This window comes from Alligator mississippiensis, chromosome 4, assembly GCF_030867095.1.
Source record: "Alligator mississippiensis isolate rAllMis1 chromosome 4, rAllMis1, whole genome shotgun sequence".
NCBI classification, from domain to species: domain Eukaryota; kingdom Metazoa; phylum Chordata; order Crocodylia; family Alligatoridae; genus Alligator; species Alligator mississippiensis.
The window spans coordinates 238,438,515-238,464,497 of NC_081827.1; the positions used below are offsets into that span (position 1 = coordinate 238,438,515).

Here is a 25,983-nt window from a genome sequence, read left to right on the forward strand (position 1 = left end):
CCAGAAAAGCAGTAGTGTATTGGAATGCATGGTGCATTTGGCAGAAGTTGGATTTTTTTTGTTAAAAACAGCAAATACATATTGTGAACTGCAGTTCTCCAGAAACTTCTCCGAAGCATGAAGTAAATCAGTGTTTACCAAGCTCTTGTTTAGTCTTAATAATTTTCCAATCATCGTCTGTCTTCAGTAACTTGTAGTTCTTCGTGGAGATTGATGGAACAGATGTTTCATTGCTGATTGCTAAGGGCTGGTGCCTTAAATGTCTTAAGCACAAATATTCTTCAGTCCATGGAATCACTGAGCAAGTGGCACTAGAGAACTATTCATTTCTAGCAAAGCTCTGTTGCCACCCAAGTGGCTTAATACTCCAGCCCTCATCGGTCTCGCTGCTTGGTTGAAGGAGAATGGGAATGACGTTTAGTTAGATAGGATACTGAACCAGACAGACGCAAGGTCCATCTCCAACAGGGGGCCAGCACCACATATTTTGGAAATATTTCCCAACTTCTGATGTGACTAGTGCAATATAGAAGCCACTGAGCTTTGGCTTTTCACAGAAAAATCAGTCTATGCCTACCTTAAATTGTTTTAGGTTATTCTGCCCGTCAGCTATCATTAGTGACTGATTTAAACAGCAGCCAAGGACTACTGGTAGGTTGTGTGCATGTGAAGTTAAAAGGTAAATAACTGAGAGGTTTGCATAAGTCCCTGCACAGAACTTTGAAACCCCCTTCATCACGTAGGTAAGTACAAGTAGCAGTGCCCCAGCTATGTAATTAAGAAATGAGAGGTATGACTCATCCACCAAAATGAATAATCAATCCTCAAGTAGTATTATTCAATTTAAACTAATTCCAGCAGCTTTTGATTACTATACATGTGTTAAAGGCCAGTCTATCATCAAGAACTCAATAGCTATTCATTAGCAAGTAAATACAAGAACATTATAGAAACACTTGCGATAAGTGGGGCCTTAAGAGGTAAAAGCCAGTGCAGCCGTAATGCAGAGTTCTGCTATTCAGAAATCAAACCAAGCCCTCTTACAGTCTGTCTCTAGCACTCCAACTATTTTAGCGGGTCGCATTTATGGAGCAATGACTAAGAATGCTGATGGATTCTTTAAGGAATTAAAAAAAAATCTACTGCTAGTAAACAGTAAGCAGTGCTACCAGTATGAACAGTCTTGTTGATTGTATTTCTATTACCTCAAAATTATAGGGCAAACACCTGACCGAGGGTTATGAAACAAACCCAGACCTTGTGTCTTCTTTCATTTACGCTAATTTAAAAAGTGAAATTTCGAAAAGCCTGAATAGCTTAGAAGCACAAGATTTCCAGGATTTCTACCATGCAATCACTAAATGCTTTTGAAAAACATCACCCTTTAAGTGCATTGTATTGCCCAATTGTGTTGACCATGAACTGATGGAGTAAGTTGCTAATACAAAATGTTCAAGAAGTTCCTAGGGAAGAATTGCATTCAAGGACAAAGAAATGTTGGCTTCCATATGACTAGTGGACTATGTGAGCTAGGAAGAAGCAGCAGTCAGAGTGATGTTACCAAGACTGGAAAGAAACATCAGAAAGTGATGGTCTGGGTCTGATACGGATTCTCCCGAGTGGAGGCTGCAAACAATGTTATACTGTGCAGCAATTGTGTGATACTGCCTCATTGCCTGTGAAACCCCAGACGTCACCTACTGAACGTTACCACAGCTGAAGAACAGCTCGATCCCAGAAGACCTGCTGTGAGATAGGCAAGTGCTAGCCCTGTTTAACAATGAAGTAACCAAAGTGAAAATTACTTTTACAACCTCATTTTGCCCTAAAGCCAAATTTTAACCCAAATCTCTTCCCAGAAAATGACTGCGCTAGTATCCTGTGTCTGTTTGTTCCATCTTTCACTTTGATCTACTTTTAGCAAGGGTTTGAAAGCTGCAGATAAGCCTTATGTGCTGTAAGCCACAAGGTGGGGATTCTCCTTATAGAAACTGCATACAAAGTTCCTCCAAGCCTGGGGAGGTTTGGATCTGGATGCATGCTTTGCAGGGTGGCCTGCAGCGGCCATTCCTATAACATAAGGCACTATTCTATTTGGCAGCATCAGCACAGGTACTAAAACACCGAATGAGTGCGACTCACTCTTAACCAGAAAGTCCAGTGATAGGCAGTACAGGGAATCAGGATCAGATCTGGCGCTGGATATTTCCTAGGCTATCAGTCCAGCATCTCTGTCAAGAATTGACTTGGTTTCCAGTTTTCAAGTCTCCTAGGATGACATGTTGAATGGGAGGCTGTTTGTCCAGGCAGTTTCTGCTAGAATCAATGCGAGGCAACAATAAAGCGATATGCTTGGTGATCAGACAGCCATTGTCTGGAAATATTCAACCAGAAGATGCAGAAAGTTTTATTCTATCATTTACTTCCAGCACCATTCATGTCCTGCTCATCTCACTGTGTCACTTCTGCTGCCACCAAGCGATGCTATGAAAAAACATTTTTCTGCATAGCACAATATTTACTGGAAAGCAGCAGGGTGAAATGCGTTCTGCTCCTAAGGCAAGCAGTCCTGTGTCCTGGCAGGTAGCTCTGGGGAGAAGGCTAAGTGCAAGCAGTGATTAATCAGTAGCAGGCAGTCAAGGAAGCCATTCCTCCTCCATTTCTCCTCCAAGGTAAGCGCTGGGAATATTGTTGCAGTCACAAGATTGAAGTTCAAGACATGGCATCAACCATGAGGTGCCACTGCCCGCCAAGAGGCAGATCTCAAACGGGTGCGATGCTGTGGTCGCCCTCTCCTTTCAGACTAGGCTGTTGGAGCAGCAACCAGGGATATTTTTTTTTTGTTTCCAAGGCAAGTAAGAATTCACTCCTGAACACACACTTCTTTCAAATTCATGCTCAGCAGCACCTTCCCTCCCCTCCTCTGCTACCACTGCTGCTGTTCCCAGCTGGCCCGGGGCCGAGGGGGCTGCCAGAGCTGCTCTTGCCCCACTTTAGACAAGCAGTACATGAAACTAGGCTCACCTGGGGACAAGAGCGGTGGTAGTTTATTTAGCAAAATTAGCAAGTTAAGGAATTCAACAAGGAAAATCCCTGCTGCCGATGGTCACTGGGATCTAATGCACTCAGATGCCTCATCCCTGACGCACAGGGAAGGGGAGGTTGTCTGAATTTGGAGGAAGGGCATCACTGAATGGGATCCCGGCAGTGTTAAACCCACAGATGGAACCAGTGACAGGGAAACTAGAAGGCAAAATTCAAATATGTACCCTTTAAAATCTGATTAATAGACATGTGCAGTTGCTGTTCTGCAGCTATCCTGAACCACTTTTGTTGTCCCCCTGTTTTACCTCTAGGTAGGTTAGGGTGTTTTGTCTCGTATTGTGTTAGGACTGACACCAGTTTTACAAAGACTTTAGATTATGGATTGCGTGAGATGGTTTGGAGAGGGAAGATCCAGCCTCAGGCAGGAGGTTGGACTAGATCATCTCTGGAGGCCCCTTCTACTTCTCTATGATAATGTGTATTTTTACCCTAGAGCCTGCTCTCGCCTGTTTTTCCTGTTATGAGTTTGGACCATGGCTGAAGCTGAACTGACTTTGTATCCAGCTGCAATTCCCCACCATCTCACAGAAGCCTGTGCCTGCTGTTGAAAGCTGAAGAACAGTTTAGGGGGATCAGGTGGGAAATGAAAGGGTTAAAACATTTCTAGATCTAGCTGACAGGGTTGGAATAAACAGTGCTCCCTAGTGATTCATGGGATGCTGGCAGATGTTAGTGCTTTGGCACAGAGACTTTGATGGCCGGTATTAGGAACACCCATGATTACTTTCCCATCTGTTTTAATCTGGAAGAGCAGGGGGCAGGCCAAGGAGAGATGGAACAAGAGGTCTGACCCTGTAGGGCTGCACACGTGCTTCTTGACTGAAATAGCAAGCCCTTTCCGGTACAAAAGGTACTTGGAAGAGCAGGGCCAGGGAACTGCAGCAGAAAGACATCATGTGCTCATGCAGCCTTAACATACTAAACTGCTTAATATAACTAATGTTTAAAACACGCGGCTGCGGCGCTGAAGCCAGACTGAAAAACCAGGTGACAACTTGCAGATATCACACAATTCCCTCTCTTGTCAGCTGCCTAGGCTTAACTAGGACATGCCACCAGTTGCAAGTGCTGGAGTTTGCTATTTAACTATACCCTGGCATCACAAAAATCTGTACATCGTGCCACGCTATTTCTTGTCAGCAAATTTTAACTGAATTATAATTACATCTGGAAGAACAGTAGGGCAACAGAGACCCTGGCAGCTTCTAACATAGTTTAGGGAAAGCAACTTTCCCTGCCCACACATTCAGAACATTAAATCACTTCTTCCAACCTAATTCTGCTTCTCTGAGGTTTAATGCAAGTCAACACATGCTCTGCACGACCATTGCTACAAAAAACCAGGTTATCCTCCACATCTGTTCTTAACTAGGGCGCTACAGCACCCTAGAGTGGAGGGGAGGGTGCCATAGGGTGCTGTGCAATATTAGCACCTTCAGGTGTGCAAAAACCTATACATAATTCGTAAGATAAACCCAGAGATTTTAAATAGGAATCAATAGTGTCAAAAACATTCTGACCTGTTGGGGTCATTCTGAGTTCTTTGAATCGCTCTGCTATCTTTCTGTAGTGAAGAAACAAATGAAAGCTAAGAGCTGGAATTTCCGAGGGGTGTCTTGAAGCTAATGAGGGGTACCTTGAGTCTATAAAGGTTGAGAACCATTGCTCTACATCTCCTATGGCCTGCTTGCTGGATTATGCATTTACAAGAAAACTCCTGTGGCAGGGGAAAGGTGGAGGAGGTCTCATGGAGGGAAGAAAAAAGATGAAAGAAGGAACAAGCATTCAGTGGGGAATTCAGGTTGGGCAAAGAGAAGGAAATTAGAGAGAGAGAGAAAACCTAGCCAAACCTTCTTGTCTGTTAAGGTTCACATACCAGTGGAACAAAGCTGGAGGCCAGAAAAAAATGGGACTTTGTAGTCTTTTCCCCCCAATCCCTACAATGTTGACCTGTTGGCAAGGAGTGAAAAGGACTGGGGACTGAACTACCACCTCAGCAGCAGGGCAGATAAAGCTGAGGGGGTGAATAGGCACTAGAAGAAGCTTGCAGGATGGATAGATTGTGCTGAGCATGTCTCTGGAGGCCCAACTTCCATGGCCATTCATTTTGCACCTATCTTCTGTACTAAATTCAGTCCCTTAAAACACAGGAATGGTCTAATAGTAGTGATTCTTGATATCAAAATTAGCAAAATTAGACAAAAGGAGCTAGAGCCTCAGCTAATGAACTAAGGAAAGCTCCACTGAAGTTGACGGAGATATGGCTGTTTATTCAGCCAAAAACATGGCCCAAATTCTCAAGCGGCTCCCTCTATGTGTTATATGTATCATGCAATTACTGGGTTAATTGTGTAATTAATATATATTGGTTACATGTGCAAACTAACTGTTGTACCATAAAAAGCCGCAAAGTTATTGTTGGAAAATGTGTACTAACTTCATAGCTGGTTGCTATCCAGCTTTAATCTGCATGTATAGCAGTGTCTGCCCCTGCAGCTGGGAGCACTGTCAGCTGACTGGGTGCACCATGCCTGGCCAGGGCTGGGCGTTCGGCAGCTGAAGGGACTGTCAGCCCTGGGTCCTGGCAGCCGTGAGGCGCTGCTGCAGTCTCCCAGTCCCAGAGGTGCATGGGGCATCACAGCAGCTGCAGTCTCCCAGCTGCGGGAGTGCATGGGGCGCCCCCACAGCTGAGGGGGCTCCCAGCCACAGAAGCTTGCTTCTTGCCCATGTAGAGGGAACCTATGATCGGGTTCCCCCTGCACCAGCAATAAGGTGCAGTGGGATCTAATTCACAATCCCACAGTCATATGTGGCATGGCAGGAGGTGCACCTGTGCGGATCACTCATTAGATCCTATTGCACCTTTACCTGCACATATAGAGGGGCCAAACTCAGTTTCTCATTTAACTGGTTACCAGAAGAGAAAATACAGCATTAACAATATGTAAGAACAACTGAGCCCCTGGAGTTCACATACATCTTTCTTCCCCTTCAGAAAAAACCCCTGCTATTTTATGCAAGACACCGCAAACCCTCTTTCAGAAGCACTTGCTTTGTGTCAGCAAATACCTCACTTATTGACACTAACTGGGTTGCCACACTTGTGTTCTGGCAGCCCTTCAAGAACTGAGCACTCACTACTGAAGTGGCAATTGAAAGAAGATCTTTTCAATTGGTATGATTAGCTTGTTTTGTGTTAACTCATAATATTCGGATTTTCTACCTCTGCATCCAAATGACCACCAACCTGAGTAATTAATTTTCCATCTACCAGGACCTGTTTAGATATAATAGTGTTTGCTGCGGCTCATTCCTGTCTGGAGAGAGAGGGACTAATTCAAAGGAGGCCAGCCGGCAGACTACAGTGGGGGAAGTCATGCTGTTGCAACGAGTCCTCCCAAAACAGCAACTGATGGAATTCCTATTTAAATACAAACACAAACAAAATCACCAATCCAAATCACACAATAAAAGTTTATTGAAAAATAAAGTTCTCCCTAGTTTTCTCTACAACAGTGAAAACAAAGCATTTGCTCTATGCCATTAAAATACAGACATTTACTTTTGTGTTTTTAAAGAATCCCCTCCTATTGAACCTCAGTCACTTGACAATATGATACTGAGCACTGCGGTCTGTCCTCCAGAATCAAACTGCTTGAACTTCATATAGTGGAACACAGCCATTTAGAACAGCAAAGAAATACACCTCGAAAGAGCAGATCAGAATAAAACACACTGGTATGAGCCTGACCCTGAAGTTTCCTTCTCCATGCAAGTCTTCCACTGACTTTAAGGTTTATCTGCAAAGATGGAAGAATTAGGCCCCTAAAATCTGTCCAGAACCAAATTCTACAGTTTGTATCTTAAACTTACACTTTTCATTGCCATTTCCTTTAACACCTCAGAACCCTGAAGGTAACATTTCCACCCATGGCAGGTCTGCCCTTTACCGTTCAGACATTACTGTATTTCCTTTTTCCCTCACTGTATCTTACAGGGAAAAAAACAAAGATAGCAGTAACCATGTTTAAGGTTTTTTGTTTTATCAGCAATTAACAAAGTTGATAATTAATGCAGAAAATTACTGCTGTAACCATGCTGAAGTTAACGGAGAGGAAGCTGGACTGAATTTGGGCCTGCTGATTTTCTGCTCACCTGGGGTTTGATCTCTCAAGAGCCTTATTTAGCATGCTGACCTTGCTTGATCCAGCAGACTGGGCTTAACGTTTTGCATCTGAGCAGCCCCAACGCATGCAGTCAGCAGGACTAGTCATATACTTAAAATCAAGACTGTGCTCAAATGTTTTGCTGAGTCAGGCTAGAACACTTCAATACTCTTCAAGATTAAGGCCCTGATGCATAGCTAGTCAGGAGTTGGTTACAGCAGATCTGGGCCCATGCTGTGCGTAATCCTCCTTTCAGAGAAATCAGTCATGTTGCCATTAATGTCAAATGGAAAGAGCACAGGGTCCATAACACTACCGCTAGAACATAATCATGTGATCCTGTAAGCACTGCACGTGAGGGGCTTTCACTCACAGGCATAACTCGGTTTAATGGAATTGGGCATGCAGGATCAGTCCGGACCACCTGTAGAAATAGATAGCAAAGGAAAGGATATGACAGTTTTCAGTAAAAGGATATTTTTAAACACTCGTGTGTTCAGAAAACAGAGGTTAGTCACTACTGCGTGCGACTTAAATGGAGAGTAAATTTGGGGATGTGACACCTGACAGCTGCACCAATCAAATGAAGAGAGAGTTCATGAATGGCTGCAGTAAGTCTTCTGAGCCCAACTGAAGTGTTACTCACATTTCTAGCGGTCACAGGGTTATGGTTTTGCTATAGCAGTGATGGTCTGGGAAATGTTTAAGGGGCAAAGGTTCGTTCGAGATATCTTTTATCTGACCAACTGTATATGTGGGAGAAAAGTGAGACAAGCTTTTGGGCACAAGCTTTTTGGGTATCTGTTTCTTCCTAAGACCTGAGGAAGGTGGTTTGTATTTTTAAATGTATTAATTACAAAGGAGTTAAAACAAGTGATTTATAAATGAGAGTTTCTTGCTGGGTGAAGTGTGTCAGGACATTTATCTTTATAAGCAAGGATAGGACTGATAACTCAATGCTGGATTCAGCCACTGTGATATGTATTTCCTCTAGCGAGTTTATATATTCTTATGCTATTCAATATTACATTTAAGGTTTTTAAAAAAAAAACCCCTCTGAATCTGCTAAAAGTCTGTAAGCAACAGAGATAAAAATCAGTACATTTTAAAGTTGGTTTTACAGCAGTAAGTTAGTTTAAAGGCTTCCAGAGCCTTCCCAGGTCGCAGTGACCTGTTGCCAAACAGGCTGAGGCCAAAAAATTCTCACCACGTTCTCTGGGTTTTTGATCCCTCAATAGGAAAATAGGAACAAAGGGGAACCAGAAGCAAAAAGGATCAACCAATTAAGAGTTGAAAGCATAACAGCTCTTGGCCAATGTCACAGAGCAGCAACCAGTGCTGTACCAGGACATCTGAATTAAGCTAACTACAGCAGCACACCTCTCTTTCACTGAAGGCTATAGCAAGAACCTATTATCTGATATTCTTTTTTACAAACCAAAATATACACACTCAGACAGATTGCCAAAAAAAACTTAAATAGCTTTAAACAATTATAAACGTTTAAACAAACAACATATCATTGCAGTAAGATAACTGCTAGCAGACAGCCATGCAGAACTGGCAGAGACTGATATGTGCAGAAGACAGCCTGTCATTGATAAAAGTGACTTATAAAGTATGTCTACACATGCATTTAGGCATGCCTAAATTTAATGTGCATTAAGGTGATTTAGGTTTGTGTCTAAAGTTAGTCCCAAGTCAGTCCATACACAGCGTTAATGTGCCTTAACGCCTCTACACATGCATTAATGTGCTTTAGCTACTTGTGCCTAAATTTGATACCTGCTTTTGCAGGTATCAAATTTAGGCACCAATATCCTAAAATCACTGTTTTTCAAGGCACATTAAGGTCACACACGTGTAAACGCACGTCCTTAATATGCCTTAAATCAGCAGGTGTAGCCAGGTTCATAGTGTTCATCCTTTATCTAAAAAGGAATATGAATCTTTAATCACATCTGGTCTCCAACCCATTAAAAGCAAACAGCTGCTTGCTTAGTCTGAATAAAAGTGGGATCAAAATGCCACTGAGGCCAGTCATGAAGTTAATGATGCTGATCAGACTATAAAGGGTCTGATTCAGATTCCTTAAAAATACATGACATTGACTTTGAGGGACATGAATGTGGCCCAAAAATAATGCAATCTGAGCTAGACATAGGTGAAAACACACTTTCAGGTTGTATCTGTTAATCCCCCAGGTGTAAATTTATAATGCCTATAATTTAGGTCAGTCAGTCCATTAAAAGAAGGGAGACCACTAGCAGGTCAGCTGCCATGCCCTATATTCTCAAAGTGGACTATAAACTAGTACTCATACCAGCAGGTCAAGGAAGAAAATTAGAGATGGAATCAGGAGCCCATTGTACAGGGCAGGTGTGTCAAAACTCACCTGGTGCCCTAGGTCAGATCTGGACTGCACATCTCCTTGCAGGCCTGATCCAGACCAGGGCACAAGGAAGCTGTAAAGTGATGAAGGTTCCAGCTTTGACCCGCAACACAAGACAGCGGCAGCTCCAGCTCTGACTTGGAGCAAGCAGCAGCGGCTTCAGCCCTTGTCACATACCCGATGCTGGAGTCAGAGCCGGATCTACATGCCCTGTACTGTGGCAGTGACTCTAGCTCCAGCCCTGGGCATGTGGCACAAGCCAGAGGCCAGGGAACAAGGACCGCAGCAATGTGGGTGGGTGAAGTGGCCGGGAGGCAACTGGGACCATCAGCCTTTGCTCATTCTCCTGCAGCCAATCATCACGTCCACTTCGGCGTTTAGGCCCTGGATTTTGTGACAGGCCATCCCCCTTAACCACGCTGACAGTTTGCAGGGCTGAACAGAGTGGCTCTGCAGGCCCAACCCAGCTTGTGGGCCATGTATTTGACATTCTTGGTACAGGTGAAGACACACAAGTGAACAAGCTGGGCTTTGGTTAAGTCAATGGAGGCTGCAATTGCTCAGTAACTGAAAAAATCAGGCAATAAATGACTGAGCCAGATGCACCGTCAGAAGTGGAGCTAGAATAGGCCTCATGGTGTTCCTAGTATCATGCTACTTCTGACTGAGCACCTCCCGGGTGTATCTAAATACCTGAGAACCTCCCATGTGTTAATGCACGTTTCCAATTTCCTCAACAATACATTTGGCAATTTCAGTAGAGATTTCCTGCTCACCACTGTCTCCTCCTCTTACCTGATGGTCATTAAACAAAGGGACTTTATCTAGCTACTGCATTCACCTAGGAGTACTCCCATCAAACCAACAGTTTCAGCAAGGAATATTCCTTTTACAGAAATGGTCATTTGCAAAAGTGACAAGGTTGCAGCACTGTTTTCTTTATACATCTCAAAGAGCCTCCCATAGTATTTATGCAGCAACACGGTATATTTTACCCTAAAATGAGTGTTCCATTATACTTGTTCAGACAGTGCCAACATGCCAAACATCCATCCAACAGAGTTAAATAAAGGCACATAAACATTAAAAATCTGTGGAGCAAATATTAAGCAATACGCAGTTACAACTATAAATTACAAAAAAGAATCAAAGACCAGCAACCACAAAGAAAATTAAAGGAAAAAAATGAAAGCAAAAAAGCGTATCTATTTATACATGTGCAAATCAACTTGCATATATGAAAAAAATGAGGTTTTTATTGGCATTTTTAAACAGTGTGTATTTACCAACTTTACCTTTCGAAGGCAAGCCTTTTATGTTAATTTTAATAAATTACGTAAATGGTTTTCTTAAGTTTCCTAATCTTGTAGGAACAAGATTTTTGAAAAGTCAGGTTACGTATAAAAATACAGGATTTTCAATCCCAAAATGTTTTTGATTTATGGCAGATATGTTTATGTTTATATACTTAAGTGTTGATACCTCTGATTTCCATCAATTATCACTCATTATATTCAAACCAAGTGTTGCAAAACCTGAATTCTGAATAAGGAAGCTGCAAACTGTAGTGTCAGAAGGTGAAACCCATAGATCAATGCAGTTTCACCTGTGTAATAACAACAGATAATCCAAAAGTCCTCATGCAAGTGCAATGTTTGGATTATACAATTATTCTATATTATATAAACCCAGAAAATCTGTTTGGTTTATGGGGATTAGGCAGTAGAGTTGCCCATTTTCATTTAAGTTGTGATACAAATTTGTTTTAATTTACTAAACTCTTTATAATTTGTAAAATAATCCCTTGTTGGTTTGCCTGGCCACTTGAGGAATGATATTATTTTATACTAGAACCCATTTGCTTATACATTTAAAGACAAACAACACACTTAAAAAAAGTATCTTATTCACTGCATCAGTATTGAATTAAATGTTGTGGAAACAATGGTTTCCAATACGCCTATAGAGCAAAGCACAACTTTATCACAAAGGTTATCTATTGGTAGAAGGAAAGGACATGCTTGCCATGATCCCATAGATTTTCTCTTATGGAAAATTAAACAGAAGCTGCACACTGTAAGAGGACTTACTCCTGACCAGAAAGCTCATCACTTGCATGTCTGAGGAGTAATAATAATAATAAAATAAAGCTCTTGAAAGATAAAGGGAAGTTAATAACAAAACTCTCAGTGTTATCAGTAGAACTATGATCTGGTCCTAGTGATTATTCATCATGTTCAATTCATACTGATTCCTGTTACTGGATGGACAGGTTTTGGTTTGGCTTTTTCATTTACCAATATCCAGTAACTTGAGTCAGCAGAAATACAAAGATGGATTGCATGAAAGTACAGAGATCACAGACTCTTCTGCTGTGGTAGAGGCTGCACACACCATGCTACATTATTGGACAATATAGTGCAGTGGAAATTGCAACAGACTAGCAAAAATATTAGGTGTCTTTAAATTTTAGAGGTAAAATAAGTGACAATCTGCCCTACGTTTCTTAACCTGGCAGAACCCAAGGGAATGTTTATTTACAGCAAATGGTTTCTAATTGTTACATAACAGTAAACAAGAGTGTTTTGCATTAATACATACATATGCGTCCCCCACCACCTTTGCTGTCAAAGTACCAATGTCACGTCCCATTCTAACTTACTACACTGTAACTGAAAAGCCTGAGGAAGCATCAGGAAAGACAACTCCTGTTGCTACCTTTCACGTGGGGAACTTTTTAAACAATTAAAATGAATTTTTGGAAGCTTTTCAGATTCTAGTCCTAAGACAGCCATCGCAAGTAGTGTTCATGCTGAGGGAGTGCCAACAAGAATGATCCTGGATAAGTCTATTAGTTTTTTCTTTCTGGAAAAGAACGGGCCTGCTGGTAAATAAACTAAGGGATGTTCACAACAAGGGATGATCCCAAAGAAGTCACTGATGCACCCTTCTGTGCATACACATTTCATATTGCTTTTCTGGGTAGTGAAAAATAATTTAGGATCCAATTTCTGTCTAATCCACACTATCTGTATAATGATATAATGGAATTAAGAGTGTTGAATTATGAAATATAAAAGCACTTGGAATAATTAGATGATTACATTTAAATGGGAAACTGCATTTCTAATTTTTTGTAGGCTTGCCACGATAATTTGTCTGACAGTTTCAATAGCATTTCCCTTTTTGGGTCTTTGGTAGGTCAAGAGACGTATCAATACTCATACACACATAATGAATGCCAAATACAAAAGAATGAGTGAACCTGATATAGTCTAGGAAAGAAAATTTAAAGTGCCTATGTTTTCATTAGTGGAAGTACTGGGCAATGCTTGATAAATCTTCACAAAAAAGCATTAAGATATCAAACTGAGGTTTTCAGTTATGGTCGGAGTATATCCAAGTTTTAAACCTACAAACTATGATTGTTTTCAAATCCTACTTGCTCACTGCAGACCGAATCAGCATTCATTTCCCATTAATTTAATGTCTCTTTTCCCAGCCATGGAGAGTGCTTTCAAACATGTCAGCTTGTGCTGCAAAAAGTTTACTCTTAAAAAAAAAGGCATTTTATTTTTTTAAAAGATTTAGCTCACTGCTCTAAACAAGCAAAGTTTGAATTTGGATCCAAACTTTTGATAATGAAATGCAGCTTGTAAATATATCACTGGCCTGCCTATTAAAAAATTACAAAGAATCAAGAAAAGAGATCAATGTTTTTTTCTTAGCAGTCATTTCTCTCTCTCTCAATTGCTGTTCAAACATCTTTCTCTTTAAAAACCTAACTAGTTATGAAGACATTTTACATTTCTATCATACAATAATTATAGTTAGTTTAGTTGACCGTTCTATGTCTTTCAGTAATGTTTTAACTATTTTAAGGTATAGCAAACTGAGGGTCTAACAATAATATTGCTCAAATGATGCTGAATACTTTTTGCTTCACACAGTATTTCTAATAGGCAGACTACAACAGAAGCACGAACAAATTTCAAGGATCGTTCTCTAAATGGGACCAGTAAACTGTGACAATGGGTCCATTTTTAAATGGCAGTATATGTCAGTGGCGGTTCAGCACCAAAGAACGCCACAACCAAAGTCAGTTATCAAGTTACCAGGATGCGCCACAAACTGGCAGCCACCAATCCTCCTCTTCACGGTGCTCTCTGTTTAGACTGCTCTAGTACAGTAGCTGTGATGCAGACAATATCCTGTAGTATGCAAAGATTAAAAAAGAACTGGGAGCAGACAGTTATCTCTCTTGTTACTTGGGATCCTTGTGGTTCCAAGTTCTTGAGAAATGCACCATTTTGTAGGCATTGAAGCTGAAGCAGCACCCAAAACAGTGCACCTTTAATAAATTAAGTCCTACCCACCCCCCAGCATACTTTTTTCAACTTTCTACTGGAATGATGTTTGGGTTCTTAGCAAACGATGAAGGGATGTTCTAACTCATTTTAAAAAAAGGAAACACTCATTTCACTCAAAACCAACAACAATGTTTGATGGGGCTGGGGATTTCCTACAAATTGTTCTTTGCAATCATCTTTAAATCATTACAAAGCATAGAACTTCCTTTCTCTTCTCGTTGAGTAGATGAAAGGATTTTGAAAGTGTTTGCTTAGAAAAAATAAAATAAACCCCAGTTTGCTGTTCATTATGACCCCTCTCTCCTTGCAGATAACTCTGTGCTGCAGCGGGAGCTCTGCCTACTGCTAGACAACTGAACAAAAGTGCAGGAAGTGTAAGTAGTTCTCTCAAAAACCACTTGCTTGTCCCCAAGGAAAAACAAGGTGTGCTGCTGCTGCTATAGGCAGTCTTTACAAAGTGCAACCTGTCCCTTTATGTAGTCTCTGCAAGGACAGATTCTTTTGTGGTTTGGATGGGACCCTGCACAGCTGAACAGCAAAAGATCTCCTTGAAAAACGCAGTGTTTCCTTCTTTCATCAAAAGAGGGGACAACGATATCATTTGCCGATTCAACAGTATGACATTCAAGGTTATACCTACATGAAGAAAAAAAGAAAAGAAAAAAACAAGACCATTGTCAGTATCATAATTTTGACTTTTTTTTTTTAAATCTTTGCCCAGTCCTAATACCAAAATTCCCTGAATTCGACTGGGTATCCTAAACATGGCCAAATAAAAAGCAGGAAACTACAGATCACACATGGTGCTTATAGAGGTTATAAAGGGCACCTTGATCGCACTGTCATTATTTGCACTTTACAGAGTGCTCAAAGTTATGGCATCATGGAAACCTAACATATGTGCCACTCCTGCACATGGGGGCTCAGTGCCTCCATGCACTGACAAAGGCCAAGCAGCAGGGGGTGCTACTGCCTACTTTGTAAGCTGGTCAGGGCTTCAGAAGCCCCTGGCCAGCTGCCAGTGCAGGTGGCAGGACTCTGGGTGGTTTTGCACCCCAAGAGCCAGGGCCAGCAGGCACCAGGGACCCTCCCCCTGCGGGGGAACCAGCAAGGGCTCCCCAGCTTTGATCGCTGGCTCAATTACCACCCTCGCCCCTGCCCACATGGAGGCAGACAGGCAGCCCGCTGAGACTCCTTGAACTCTCCTTGCTCCCTCTGGCACACCAAGAGTATGACACTCAACCCTCGCAAGGAACTATACAGAAGTTCCCTAAGGTGCTTTAATTTAGAGCACCTTCATTTAGTACCTGATTTAATGAGGGTTAATTTTTCATGCGATTGGCTATTTTAAAAGCACTCTGCAGCCATACACGTGCTTAATGCCATGGCTGCAGAGTGCTTTCAAGGGCCAGATCATGCAAAAAATGTCACTTTTGTTTGTGCCCACAGTGACTGCTTTTAGCCACAGTCAGTGAGAAAGAAAATATTTGTAATTGTACTTCCCTATGGTCCAAGGAAAAGGAAGCCTCCTGTTGCTGCTGGGAACTGGATAGGATTTCCTGTTATCGACTAACACTATAAAAACCTTCTATTTCTGGCAGTAAAAGTCTGGCAGCACTCTTAATACAAAGTTAAGACAAAGACCCCAGACGACAAAAAAAAATTCGAATCGCGTCCACAGCCTGGAGGAAGCAGAGTAGTTTTATTTTGTGATATACTCTATTACCTTTTTATTTCAATCAAATGGGTAAGATTATGAAATTTCAATTTCTTTGCCAATATACACTGGGCAATATGTAGGTGGTGCTTAATTCAGTAAAGTGCTAAGAATGGAAAAGTCACATAAAAACAGAGAACCAGAAACTCAGCAAAATAATGTTCAGATCCTGTAGTACAGATTAAAAACATTTAGTCCAATAATCCTTCTCAACAGACTCTCGAATGCTGCCTCCCCATTTCCCCATTTCTCAGTGTATATATCAACCTCCAATTCATTCTGTGTAGAACCCATTTTTCTTGTGTACTCTACATCTTTGTACTCAAATTATGTTATTCATAAAATGCTTTCAGTGTCTTTGATGCATGCTATTCTAAACTCCAAAACAGGCAAAACCGTTATGGTGAATAATTCAAATAGGTTTAGAATTGTACACTCCTGGCATCCTAACAAGCAGCAGTTATTTCTGCCTGTCAGTGTTTTAAGTACAGGACACTCTCTAGAGGGCAGTGCAGCCTTTTTTAGCTTTATTTTTCTGTTTATTGAAGATAAATATGAGAAAGAGAAAAACAAAAAATACTGTTTCTCACTCATCCCCCAAAGTCAAATGAAATCATCCTAAAATATCTAGAAATCCTAGTAAGATGAAATCATTAGGAACCTGAAGCCAAAGTCAGTTGAAATCAACAGAAAGACTCTTTTTGCCTCACTGGTCTTTGGGTCAGGCCTTAATAGAATAAAAATTAGGACAGGCACCTATGCATCATATTCTTTTCTCCTTTTAAAATACTGAACCTCATTGCAGAAAAAAACATTTGTGGGGGAGTGTTTCTGTTCATTTAAACACAGCAGAGACCAACTGCAGCTGGGTAAATACAGTAATAGGACTATTATGCAGAATTAACTCTATACAAGAACAGGAATTACGATTCTTTACCTAAAGTCTTGTTCAAACCAGTGACCCAGAAGTAAACCTTTGGGTGTTTATACATGTGCTGGGAGGGTGGGGGGTGGGGCACTTTAATTAGAGTAGCTCCAAGAGCCACTCTAATTAAAGCACCCAGAGTCATGGGCAGTTGGTGCCTCCCAAGTCTGGAGGCTGATCACCAATCCGGCAGCAAAACCGGAAGTACATTTCCGCCGGCATTTCTGGTTTCGCGGCTGGCACTTCCAGGGGGTGCACATGCACCCATGTGCACCCCCTGCGTGTCACCAATGCCTGGAGGGTCATGTGTATCAGTATGCCTGTGGTGAAAAATGACAGCAGGGGCGCTTTAACTAAATTTTGCCAAATGAGCTTTAGTTAAGCTGTCCCCACCACTATTTTTCAGCATGGGGATGCTGATACACATGACGCTGCAGTCTGCTGGAACGTGGCAGTAATTCAACATTTGTAAATTTTGAATTGAAAAATTACCATGCTCCAGCAAACTATTAACAGAGTCTGCTCCAATATGCTGTAATTACAGCGCGTTGGACCAGCCTCATTGCATGTGCATAGGGCTTAGGCGCCCTTTGAGTCTTGTTACAAATATTCTGATCTTTCCTAGTCTTTGGAAATTTCAAAAGCATTGCAAGCAGCGTTCCTGGAAGGTTGCTTTTTGGCTAATGTATACTAGCTGCTGGCCTCTTTATAACCGATACAACCTGAAGTTCTTGAAGAAGGTCAGTTTTGTATAGAGGGTGTTTCCTTGTTTCTCTTAACCATGAGAAAAATATAACAAATTTGAACTCTTATTTCATGCCACACAAGCAGTGTATGAATCGGGAAAAAGGAACTACATTCAGGGGTGCATATAAAAGATATTGAAAAAAAACAGAAAAAGTTAACCATTTTATGGCCACAAAACTTAGGGACATTAAACAAATCAATTGTTATCTCCCAGGCCACTATCTGGTAACTGTGGGTCTCTCTGAGACCAAGAAATAACTGTGGTACCTAAACTAACATGGTGAGTAAATGTAAGCTTTTAGTCGGTCAGGAAGAACCCCTAGTTTTCAAAATTTAACAATTTTCCCCCCCAGTTTTGTCTAGGCACTTTAAGAACTAGTAAGCGTCAGACGACTGACCGAAAGCCACAGGCTAAAAGGGTTTCCACATGTATGGGTTTCTTTTGGTTTTCACTAGGAAACTGCAGCTACAAGATTTGTCACATCCATAAAAAAAAAAAAAAGGGCTTTGTAGTAAATTTACTAGGAAATGGGGATTTGCAAACCCAGCCAGCAAACTCCCTAGAGACATCTGTTACCGTGCAGCTTTTGAATCATTTGATCATCTGTTATAAAATCATCATTGAAAGAAACTTGCAAGCAGACAATACCTAATGCATAGCTGGTAAGCATTCCAAATTGCTCCTAACTCTCTAAAGTACAAGGACTAGGGGAGCCTGCATACCTAGGATGTTACTGACAAAGGGCTTGCAAAATTGGTAATTGTTATTTGTCAGTGAATAAGCAAGCATCAGAATTAATCTAGAGTCAGAGAGAGATGAAGAAAATGCAAAGATAAGCAAACTTTTATACAGACTGCTTTCAATGAAAACTGCATGAACAACTAATGCAAAGTAGATTACGTGTATGGATTATTTTATTGCAAAAATGTTGATTCCAGAATCCCTCGTGCTCCTCTATCTTCTCCCCCCCACAACCAACATGAAGATTAGCTTTGGGGGTCACCCCAATCCAAGGAAATTCAATGTTAAAAGGAGTAAGTGAGGAGGGATACCAGGTTTTGCAAACTTACTCTGGGTGATTATAATCCAGACAACTGTGCTCCCTGAATTGAACAAACCTCAAGCTGTAAAGCAAGGGCAGGGTGGAAGAAAGCTCAGCATTTAGCAGCTTCCTCTACTCCCCACCACTTCAAGCTGTAGTAGTGTAACCAGGGGTGGGCAAGAAGGGCATGAGCCCTGGGTGCCAAGTTAGGAAGGGGATTCGGAACAGAAGTTCAGTGCACAAAAACCGCTTTCAAAGTGGCCAAAACCAGTTTAAGATAAAACTGGATGGATGTAGCATCAGAGCTAACTGATTTAGGTTAATCAATTTATGGAACTTCCGTCCAGATTCCCTCCAAATTCAAGTCAACTCTCAGTCCCCCAGTATCCCAAGATGCTTTGCACCTCCCTCGCAAGCCCCCTTCGCAAAGAGGGTGTGCTAGCCTTGGCCCAAGCTATCTGCTCCAGCCAAACAGGGGGTGTGTTCTAGCGACCCCCAGCTTTGGGCCTGGGCCACTACAGGCATGTAGCTGCATTTCTAGAATCAGAAGTGAATGTCTGTTCACTTATCGGTTAATTCTACGCAGCTTAAAACTAACCTGTGAAGATTGAATCTATTCAGCCTGGGGCTTTTTAACCATCTGCACTTAGCCCTAATGCTCAGCTCTGTTCCAACTTCCTTTTACAATTGTTCAACATTCCTGAATAAAATCCTTGTGATTTTCCATGCTTAGTTTAGCAACTATTATTTCTCACTCCCAGCTTCTGCTGGTGGATTTATTTATTTAGTGTGCTGAGTTGTGCATACACACACTTCTGCATAAATTCAAAATAAACATTTTTGTGCATAAAGTGTACCAAAACTGCCTGTAGTCAGAAAGATGAAAAAGACTTCGTTACCAGATCTCACTGAAATCTAAGGAAATACAGTTTGAAAAATACTGGGGGAATAATTTGGTAAATGATGTACTGCTGGTGAATTTAAATAAGTTATATTCCTGTTCATTGACAAATGTAAAACAAAGAGAGCATTTTAAGGTATGTGCATAGTCTCAAATGTAAGGTCTAGCTTTTCAACCTGAACTTTGCACTTCAGGATTTGAATACTTGACTATCCAACTTTAAACCTCTGTTAGCAGTAGGTTGTTTTCCTCTTCCTCCACTCATTGTATTTAATATATTGGTATTTCCACGCTTCTTAATACTTACTTTAGCAGCGCCTTGTCCTTGTTAAGGTGCTGGAAGAAGGAAGGCTCACAGATGAGCTGGTTTTCTTGACAAACTTGTTTGCATGATTTTCCAGATTCAGCAATTTTTACCTGAAGTGCACTTAGTGGGGGCCACATTACCTGTCCGTGACAGAAATCCTGTGGCAACAGAATATTTTATTATTCAGAATCCAGTTGAATAAACTTTACCACACCTTGTAACATTGCTGTTATTAAAAAAAACAAAGTTAATCTAAAGTGCAGTTTTTAAGAAGCCCCAACTTCCTTTTGCGGCTATACCAGCTTAACTGACTCAAACTGATAGGATAAGAAGAAGATGAGTTTTAAATAGGAACTATCACATGGGATCACCAGATCAAACACATTTGACAGTAGCCATTAGCAGATACATCAAAGGAAGGTACAAACTGACACCCCCTTTTATACAGGGTAATTTCTTTTCAAATTAGAAACAACCAGCTTTTATTTCCCTTTGACTTTTCACATTTGATTCACTGGATTTTCTGATTTTTCCCTATTATATAAAAAAAACTTTAGACACCCACAGAAATTTCAGCCTGTTAAATGTGGCACCTTAAAGGAAAAATCCCATTGTTCTGCCAACACAAAATTACTAGTGTTGTTTGGCATCTTCCTATGGAAACACAACAATAATCCTTTGAATGCTTTAACTGTGAATGAAATAAGGTAGTTTGTGGGACATCTACAGTTTAGGTTATTAATCTTGTTCTTGTTCCGTATGACATCCCATTTGCTCTTTGCACTTTCCTGCCTCTTTGTCCCCTTCTTCTATTACCCCAGGTCTTGCTTTCTTCCTTACTGTATCACATGGCTGGAGCAGCCTCTCTGTGCTGGTGCTCCTGGAGCCCTTCTTATGAACTTCCTAAACACACTCTTCTTTTGCCACACCCATGCCCCACTGAAAGTCAATCAACCCAGTTTACCACTTAATCTAATCTATACTCTGAGGTTTACATCTTGCTTTTATCTGATCCCTGTCTGTTTCCATCTTCTACACTGAAGTTTCCTCAGCATGGGATCTGCACTTTTATTCTCCGCCTTGTCAGTAATACTGGGCACTATGTTAATGCTGAGCAAATACATAAATAATAGCAATACTCCATTATTCTGGTAGCAGTAAAATGGCAGCCTTATCTGATGGTAAAGTCCAAACATAATTAATTATATTATTATGCATTGTTTTTATAGTAGTGCTTAATAAAGTTAGGGCCTCCCTTCCTTGAGAGCCTATGGGCACCCATGCCTCAGATCACACTACTTCTTGTGTAATGAGCCACATTTTCCTGTGTTGATGAAAGCTGCCAGTTACAGTTGGCTCGTGTAGGAGAATTAAATGACCCAGAAAATTTAATAGGGAGGAGTTTAACGTAAAAGGTCAGAGATAGTTATGCTGCATTAAGTAAAACATTGTAACGACATTATTTATATTTTAAAGGCAGAAAGAAATAAACAAAACAGGTAGTTGGCGCATCCAATGCTGTGAGGTAGTGTCGCCAACACTGAAAAATCAGAACAGAAATCAGAGGACCTATGTTGACCATCAGAAGCCTGAACAAAGGAGGGGAAAACCAGTATAGTGACCTTAACAGGAAAGGTCAGTCACATGATAGCCTACTAATACCACTGGGATTCTATGTATGTTGAGGGGCAGGAAAGTCCATACCTGTATACTGGGGGCTAAACGATGCATTTTCAGAAGTTCTTTAAAACAGAACAACAATAAAACTAAGGTGTCCTTTATCACAGGAGGACCATGAACAAAAGAGAAGGTTATTGAATCAATAGAGACCATACCTGTTTCTCAATGAATGCATTCATCCTCTGTAGCATCCCCTCGCATGTAAATTCATAGGGCAAATAAGGTTCGATCTGTAAAAACACTGCAGTTAGCTTAGGGTAGAACTTTATTACTCACTAAAACTGTGCTAGTTATTAAACGGCATACTAAATTAAGGAAGTGTCTAGAATAGTCTTCTGTAACCTCCACATCATTTTTAGTATAGAGGAGGAGGAAAACCAGATAGATAGGATAAATGGCAAATAAACTGCAGCAAAAACAGAAGGCAAAGAAAATGCTAATATTGATGAGACTAACAGTCAAGTACTGTGCCTGATTTGGCTAAGGATGTGGGGCCACAAAGCAAGTGAAATGTTTATATGGTAATACTAAGGACCGGGCAAAGAAAATGAGAAAAATAAAGATGAATTATTGGTGAAGAACATGACAAAGAATGTTATAGGGATAACAAAACCATTGGGGAATAACGATCATGACTTGAACACAGATGCTGAATGATATAAGCTGTTCAGGTAAGAGAGAAATAAAGGGAAACAGCAGTAGGGTAGAACTGCATGTTACGGTTGTGAGATAACCTGTTAAAAAATAAAGAGGGACAACAACAACAACTCATCTGTGTGCATCAAAATCATCTTGGGGACAGATGGCAAATGAGGTTCTACTCATTTAGTCCTGGAAGGTTTTTCCAAGGTTGGATCTGGATAGAGATATCTTTAATGTTATTAGAAATCAATACTATTTAAAATGATATCCTTGTAAGAGACTTTAGCTTCCAAGATACAAAGTTGGAGAACAAATGCTACAGGTAAGGCTCAGTTATTCCTGGATGGGATGGCTAACAGATTTTTTCATTAAATAGTCACTGAACCCACAAGGGGTGATGGTATTTCAGATCTTTTTCAGATTCCTCAGCTGGACTGAGGCAATCAGGAACATGAATGCAGAGAAAGCTTAGTTTCCTCAAGTCAAAAATGCTAATGTTCTTGGTGTCTACATCCCAAGGGATGAGGAAAATTAATGATAGAAAGGGAATGAATAACTAGCTGGATGAATAATTTCCTTAAGGAGAATAGCAGGACTAAGCAAGGAACCTACAAGGAATGGAAAAAAGGCTTGATCCCCTAAAAAAATTACATCTTAGTGGTCAGAAAGCACTGAGAGAAAATGAGAATTACCAGAAGTTAAACTAAGTGAGAACACGAGAAGATATTGAAAGAAACAGCCAAATGTTCTTAAGTTAATATAAAGAAGGGAACAAGGAGAGAATTAGGGCCACTGTGAAGCAAGGACAGGGTGGGCATTACAAGTCAAGGTATAGACAAAAAAAATCAAGTGGCTACTTTGCCTTGGTTCTCAATAAGGGTGATACTGTTCAGCAAGGAAGCAGAAGTAAGATGGGAACTGGAAACAAGGGTATGGAAATGGAAACAAAAGTGGAAACAAGAGTCAAGAGTGCAATGTACTCAAGCTGTGGACGCCGAATAATCTTCCTCCCAGAATTCTGAAAGAGCTGGCATACCGAATTGGAGGCCTGATATCAAGGATTTTTAATAAATCTATCAATTTGAAAGTGATGATAAATGATGGAGAACAGCAATGTATTGACTATATTGCAGAGGAGGGGGAAAAAGGGGATCTAGTCAACTACAGGCCTGTTAACCTGGCCTCCCTACCAGGCAAAACACTGGAACAGATTTTGATAGAAACGATAAAATGCAATAGGTGTTTGCCCAAGGTAGACTTCTTTGACAAGGTTTTTCAAATCATGGAAATACTTTAGATATCAGTCTGGATCAGTAAAGCTGTATCAGTAAAACATTTGGTACTGTACTATGTAGAAAACTATTAATTAGGCTGGAGAAGATGGAAATCAAAATTGTAAGGCAGGTGAGGAGCTGATTCAGAAGGAGACTAACAAGTACTGTTGAAAGGAGAATTGGTGAATTAAGAGCCTGCTGATAAAATAAAAGTTGAAAGGCAGTTTATTAATGTAGGAAGGACTGGGACAGCTTACAGAAAGAACCAGAAGACCTGGAAGGCTCATGTGATAGGAGTGGATAAAATTCAACAGTACAGAATACAAGGTCATTCACAGGGATTAATAACAGAAATTTTCTGCTACAACTGAATGCTTATTGGTTGGAAGTGGCTGAGGTAGAGAGGGACCTCAATGTAGTAGCTGATCACCAGGGATCCAGGTCTTCCATTTGCTGTGGAAAAACACAGATTTCCTCATTTGAAGGAGAAAAACACAGACTTCCTATTTTAAAGGAGAAAACTGCAGGAAACAACAAGTTTCCCTTGCAGGCTGGCAACCAGGCAACGTAGTGGGTACAGCCTTGGCAGCTGGATGCAGGTAAGACTATGGGGGGCGAGGGTTGGAGGGCTAAGTCTTGGGAACTGTTGGGCATATGTGTGCGCGCGCGCATGCGTGGAAGAAATGGGTGTGAGGGAGAGCAGGTGCCTGCTGGTGTTGGGGGGCAGCTGGGGGGCCCCCTCTGGCAGGGCAGGGGGGGCAGGTTGGGAGTGAGAGGCTGGGGGGCTGTGGCTTGGGCAAGAGGGGCATGGGGAGGCTGGGGCCTGGGGTTGGGACTGAAGGGGCACTGGCAGGGCCATGGAGCTGTGAGTGGGGAGTGAGGGGCAGGGTGGGTGACTGTGGGTTGGGAGTGAGGGTACCAGCAGGGCTGGTGGGGCTATGGCTTGGGAGTGATGGGCAGTGGCATGGGCAGGAGCGGAGCAGCGGCATATCAGGGTTGTTCAGCGGGTGGGGACGACAGACAGTTGCAGATGGACCTGCATCCAGGTGAGCGAAGGGGAACGGGGGAGCTCTGATTTTCCAGGTCACAAAAAACAAATTCAAGGCACTGGTAGGCTTCCAAATTGCTTTAAAATTGTAAATATCTCAATAAAACATTGTGTTCAACTGATATCTATGTAAGTAGTGGTGTTTCATTTTAATAGCAGAAAATTATGAATTTGGGGTATTTTAAATCAGAGAATTTGGGATTTGTTCCCCTTAAAATCAAAGAATTTGCCACTTTTAAACACAGAAAGCCAGGATCCCTGCTGATCACAGAATGACCATGTGTTGCCAATGAGATGCACTGTGAAAAAGGCAAATGAGATCCCCACCAATGCATCCAGGTGTTTCTGTTGAAACTGGTAAGTATTAGTGACACTGTGTGAGGCCCTGGTGAGATGTCCTCAGCGATACTGTGTACAGTTCTGCTCAACCATGAAAAAAGAAGCTGAATTCAAACTGAAACAAGTATAGAGATGGCAGCAGGAATCAAAAAAGGATGCTTCTATGCTGGTCAGAAAATCAGCTTCCTTGCTTTCGCAGCCTATGTTTTGCCAGTCTTGGGGGTCTGATATTGGGGAAAATAAGATGTGTGCTGTTTGTGAGAAAATACAACAGAGCAATAAGTCTCTGGAACAGCCTTCGTATGGAAGAAACAGAGGCAAAACCCCCAACTCTTTTAGAGATGGAGCTTGATACAACGTGGGTAACAGCAGGAGACTGAACCTGATGAGCTGGGAATTCCCTTCTAGTTGTAAGCCCCTAAATGCAAATGGAGTCACTAACAAATCATCGCCTCGTGCATTTGTCAGTTGAAACGGATTTTTACTCCCTCAGGGGGGAATTCTAAAAATCACTAAGTGATGATCTTTAAGGAGTTATTAAATGAGAGAAATTAAGAGTTTATAGAAAAGTGACAGAGATGAATTTGGGCTTAGATCTTACTGTATCTCAGAAGTGTTGTAATCTTGTTTAATTTCCCAATTTAAAAAGCACAAAGAAAAAACTAATGGCTAATGACTGAATGGTTATTTGAAAACACTTTCAGATTAGATTCTGAATACTGTTTTTATAATCTTTTCATTAAAAGCCCATATTGTAAATGGACAAGTATCTTCACAGCCTTGTTGCCATAGCTACTTAATGGGTAAATTAAAATGCATCTCTGGACAACCTGTGAATCTCCCTTATCAACAGGGCAACTTGCTTGAAAATGCTTGAACACTTGCAAGGACTGAATTCCTCTCACTTGAACTCTGGCTGCATCTATACGAGCGGCAGACTGCGCAGTTGTTAATGCACAGTCATTTAGTACTTGCATAATGCGATGCTACCGCATAGTAATAACAAGATACTGAGCAGTAGTTTGTCGTAACTGCACAGCAGCATCAGAAAAAACCATGTGGGGACACTACTGTGTGGTAATGCTAGTTACTGTGCAGTCATTTAGTACTTGGTTATGCAAGTACTACGTGATTGCACAGTAACAAGTGAGCAGTTTGCCGCACATGCAGATGTGGCCTGAGAGTAGCAGCCAGAGAGTAGCTTGTTGCTACTGCGCAGTAGCATCTTGTGTAGACACGACCTCTGAGAATTGCACACCAAGGCCTCCAGCCTACACATGGGCATGACTTTTACTTACGTGAATAACAATGTACACATGAAAACAAC

At 41.3% G+C, this 25,983-nt stretch overlaps 1 protein-coding gene across 1 annotated transcript in view; it reads right to left on the minus strand.

Annotated features, from left to right (window-relative positions):
• Positions 1 to 6,559: 6,559 nt before the first annotated feature.
• The window catches only part of MGAT5 (alpha-1,6-mannosylglycoprotein 6-beta-N-acetylglucosaminyltransferase), a 215,649-nt gene continuing 196,225 nt past the window's right edge, over positions 6,560 to 25,983 (minus strand). The window contains exons 15-17 of the mRNA XM_006258100.4: positions 21,509 to 21,583; positions 19,674 to 19,831; positions 6,560 to 14,669 (exon numbers count right to left, since the gene is read on the minus strand). Coding sequence (XP_006258162.1) covers positions 14,471 to 14,669; positions 19,674 to 19,831; positions 21,509 to 21,583 — 432 coding nt within the window. The 3' untranslated portion in view covers positions 6,560 to 14,470. The remainder of the gene's footprint in view (positions 14,670 to 19,673; positions 19,832 to 21,508; positions 21,584 to 25,983) is intronic.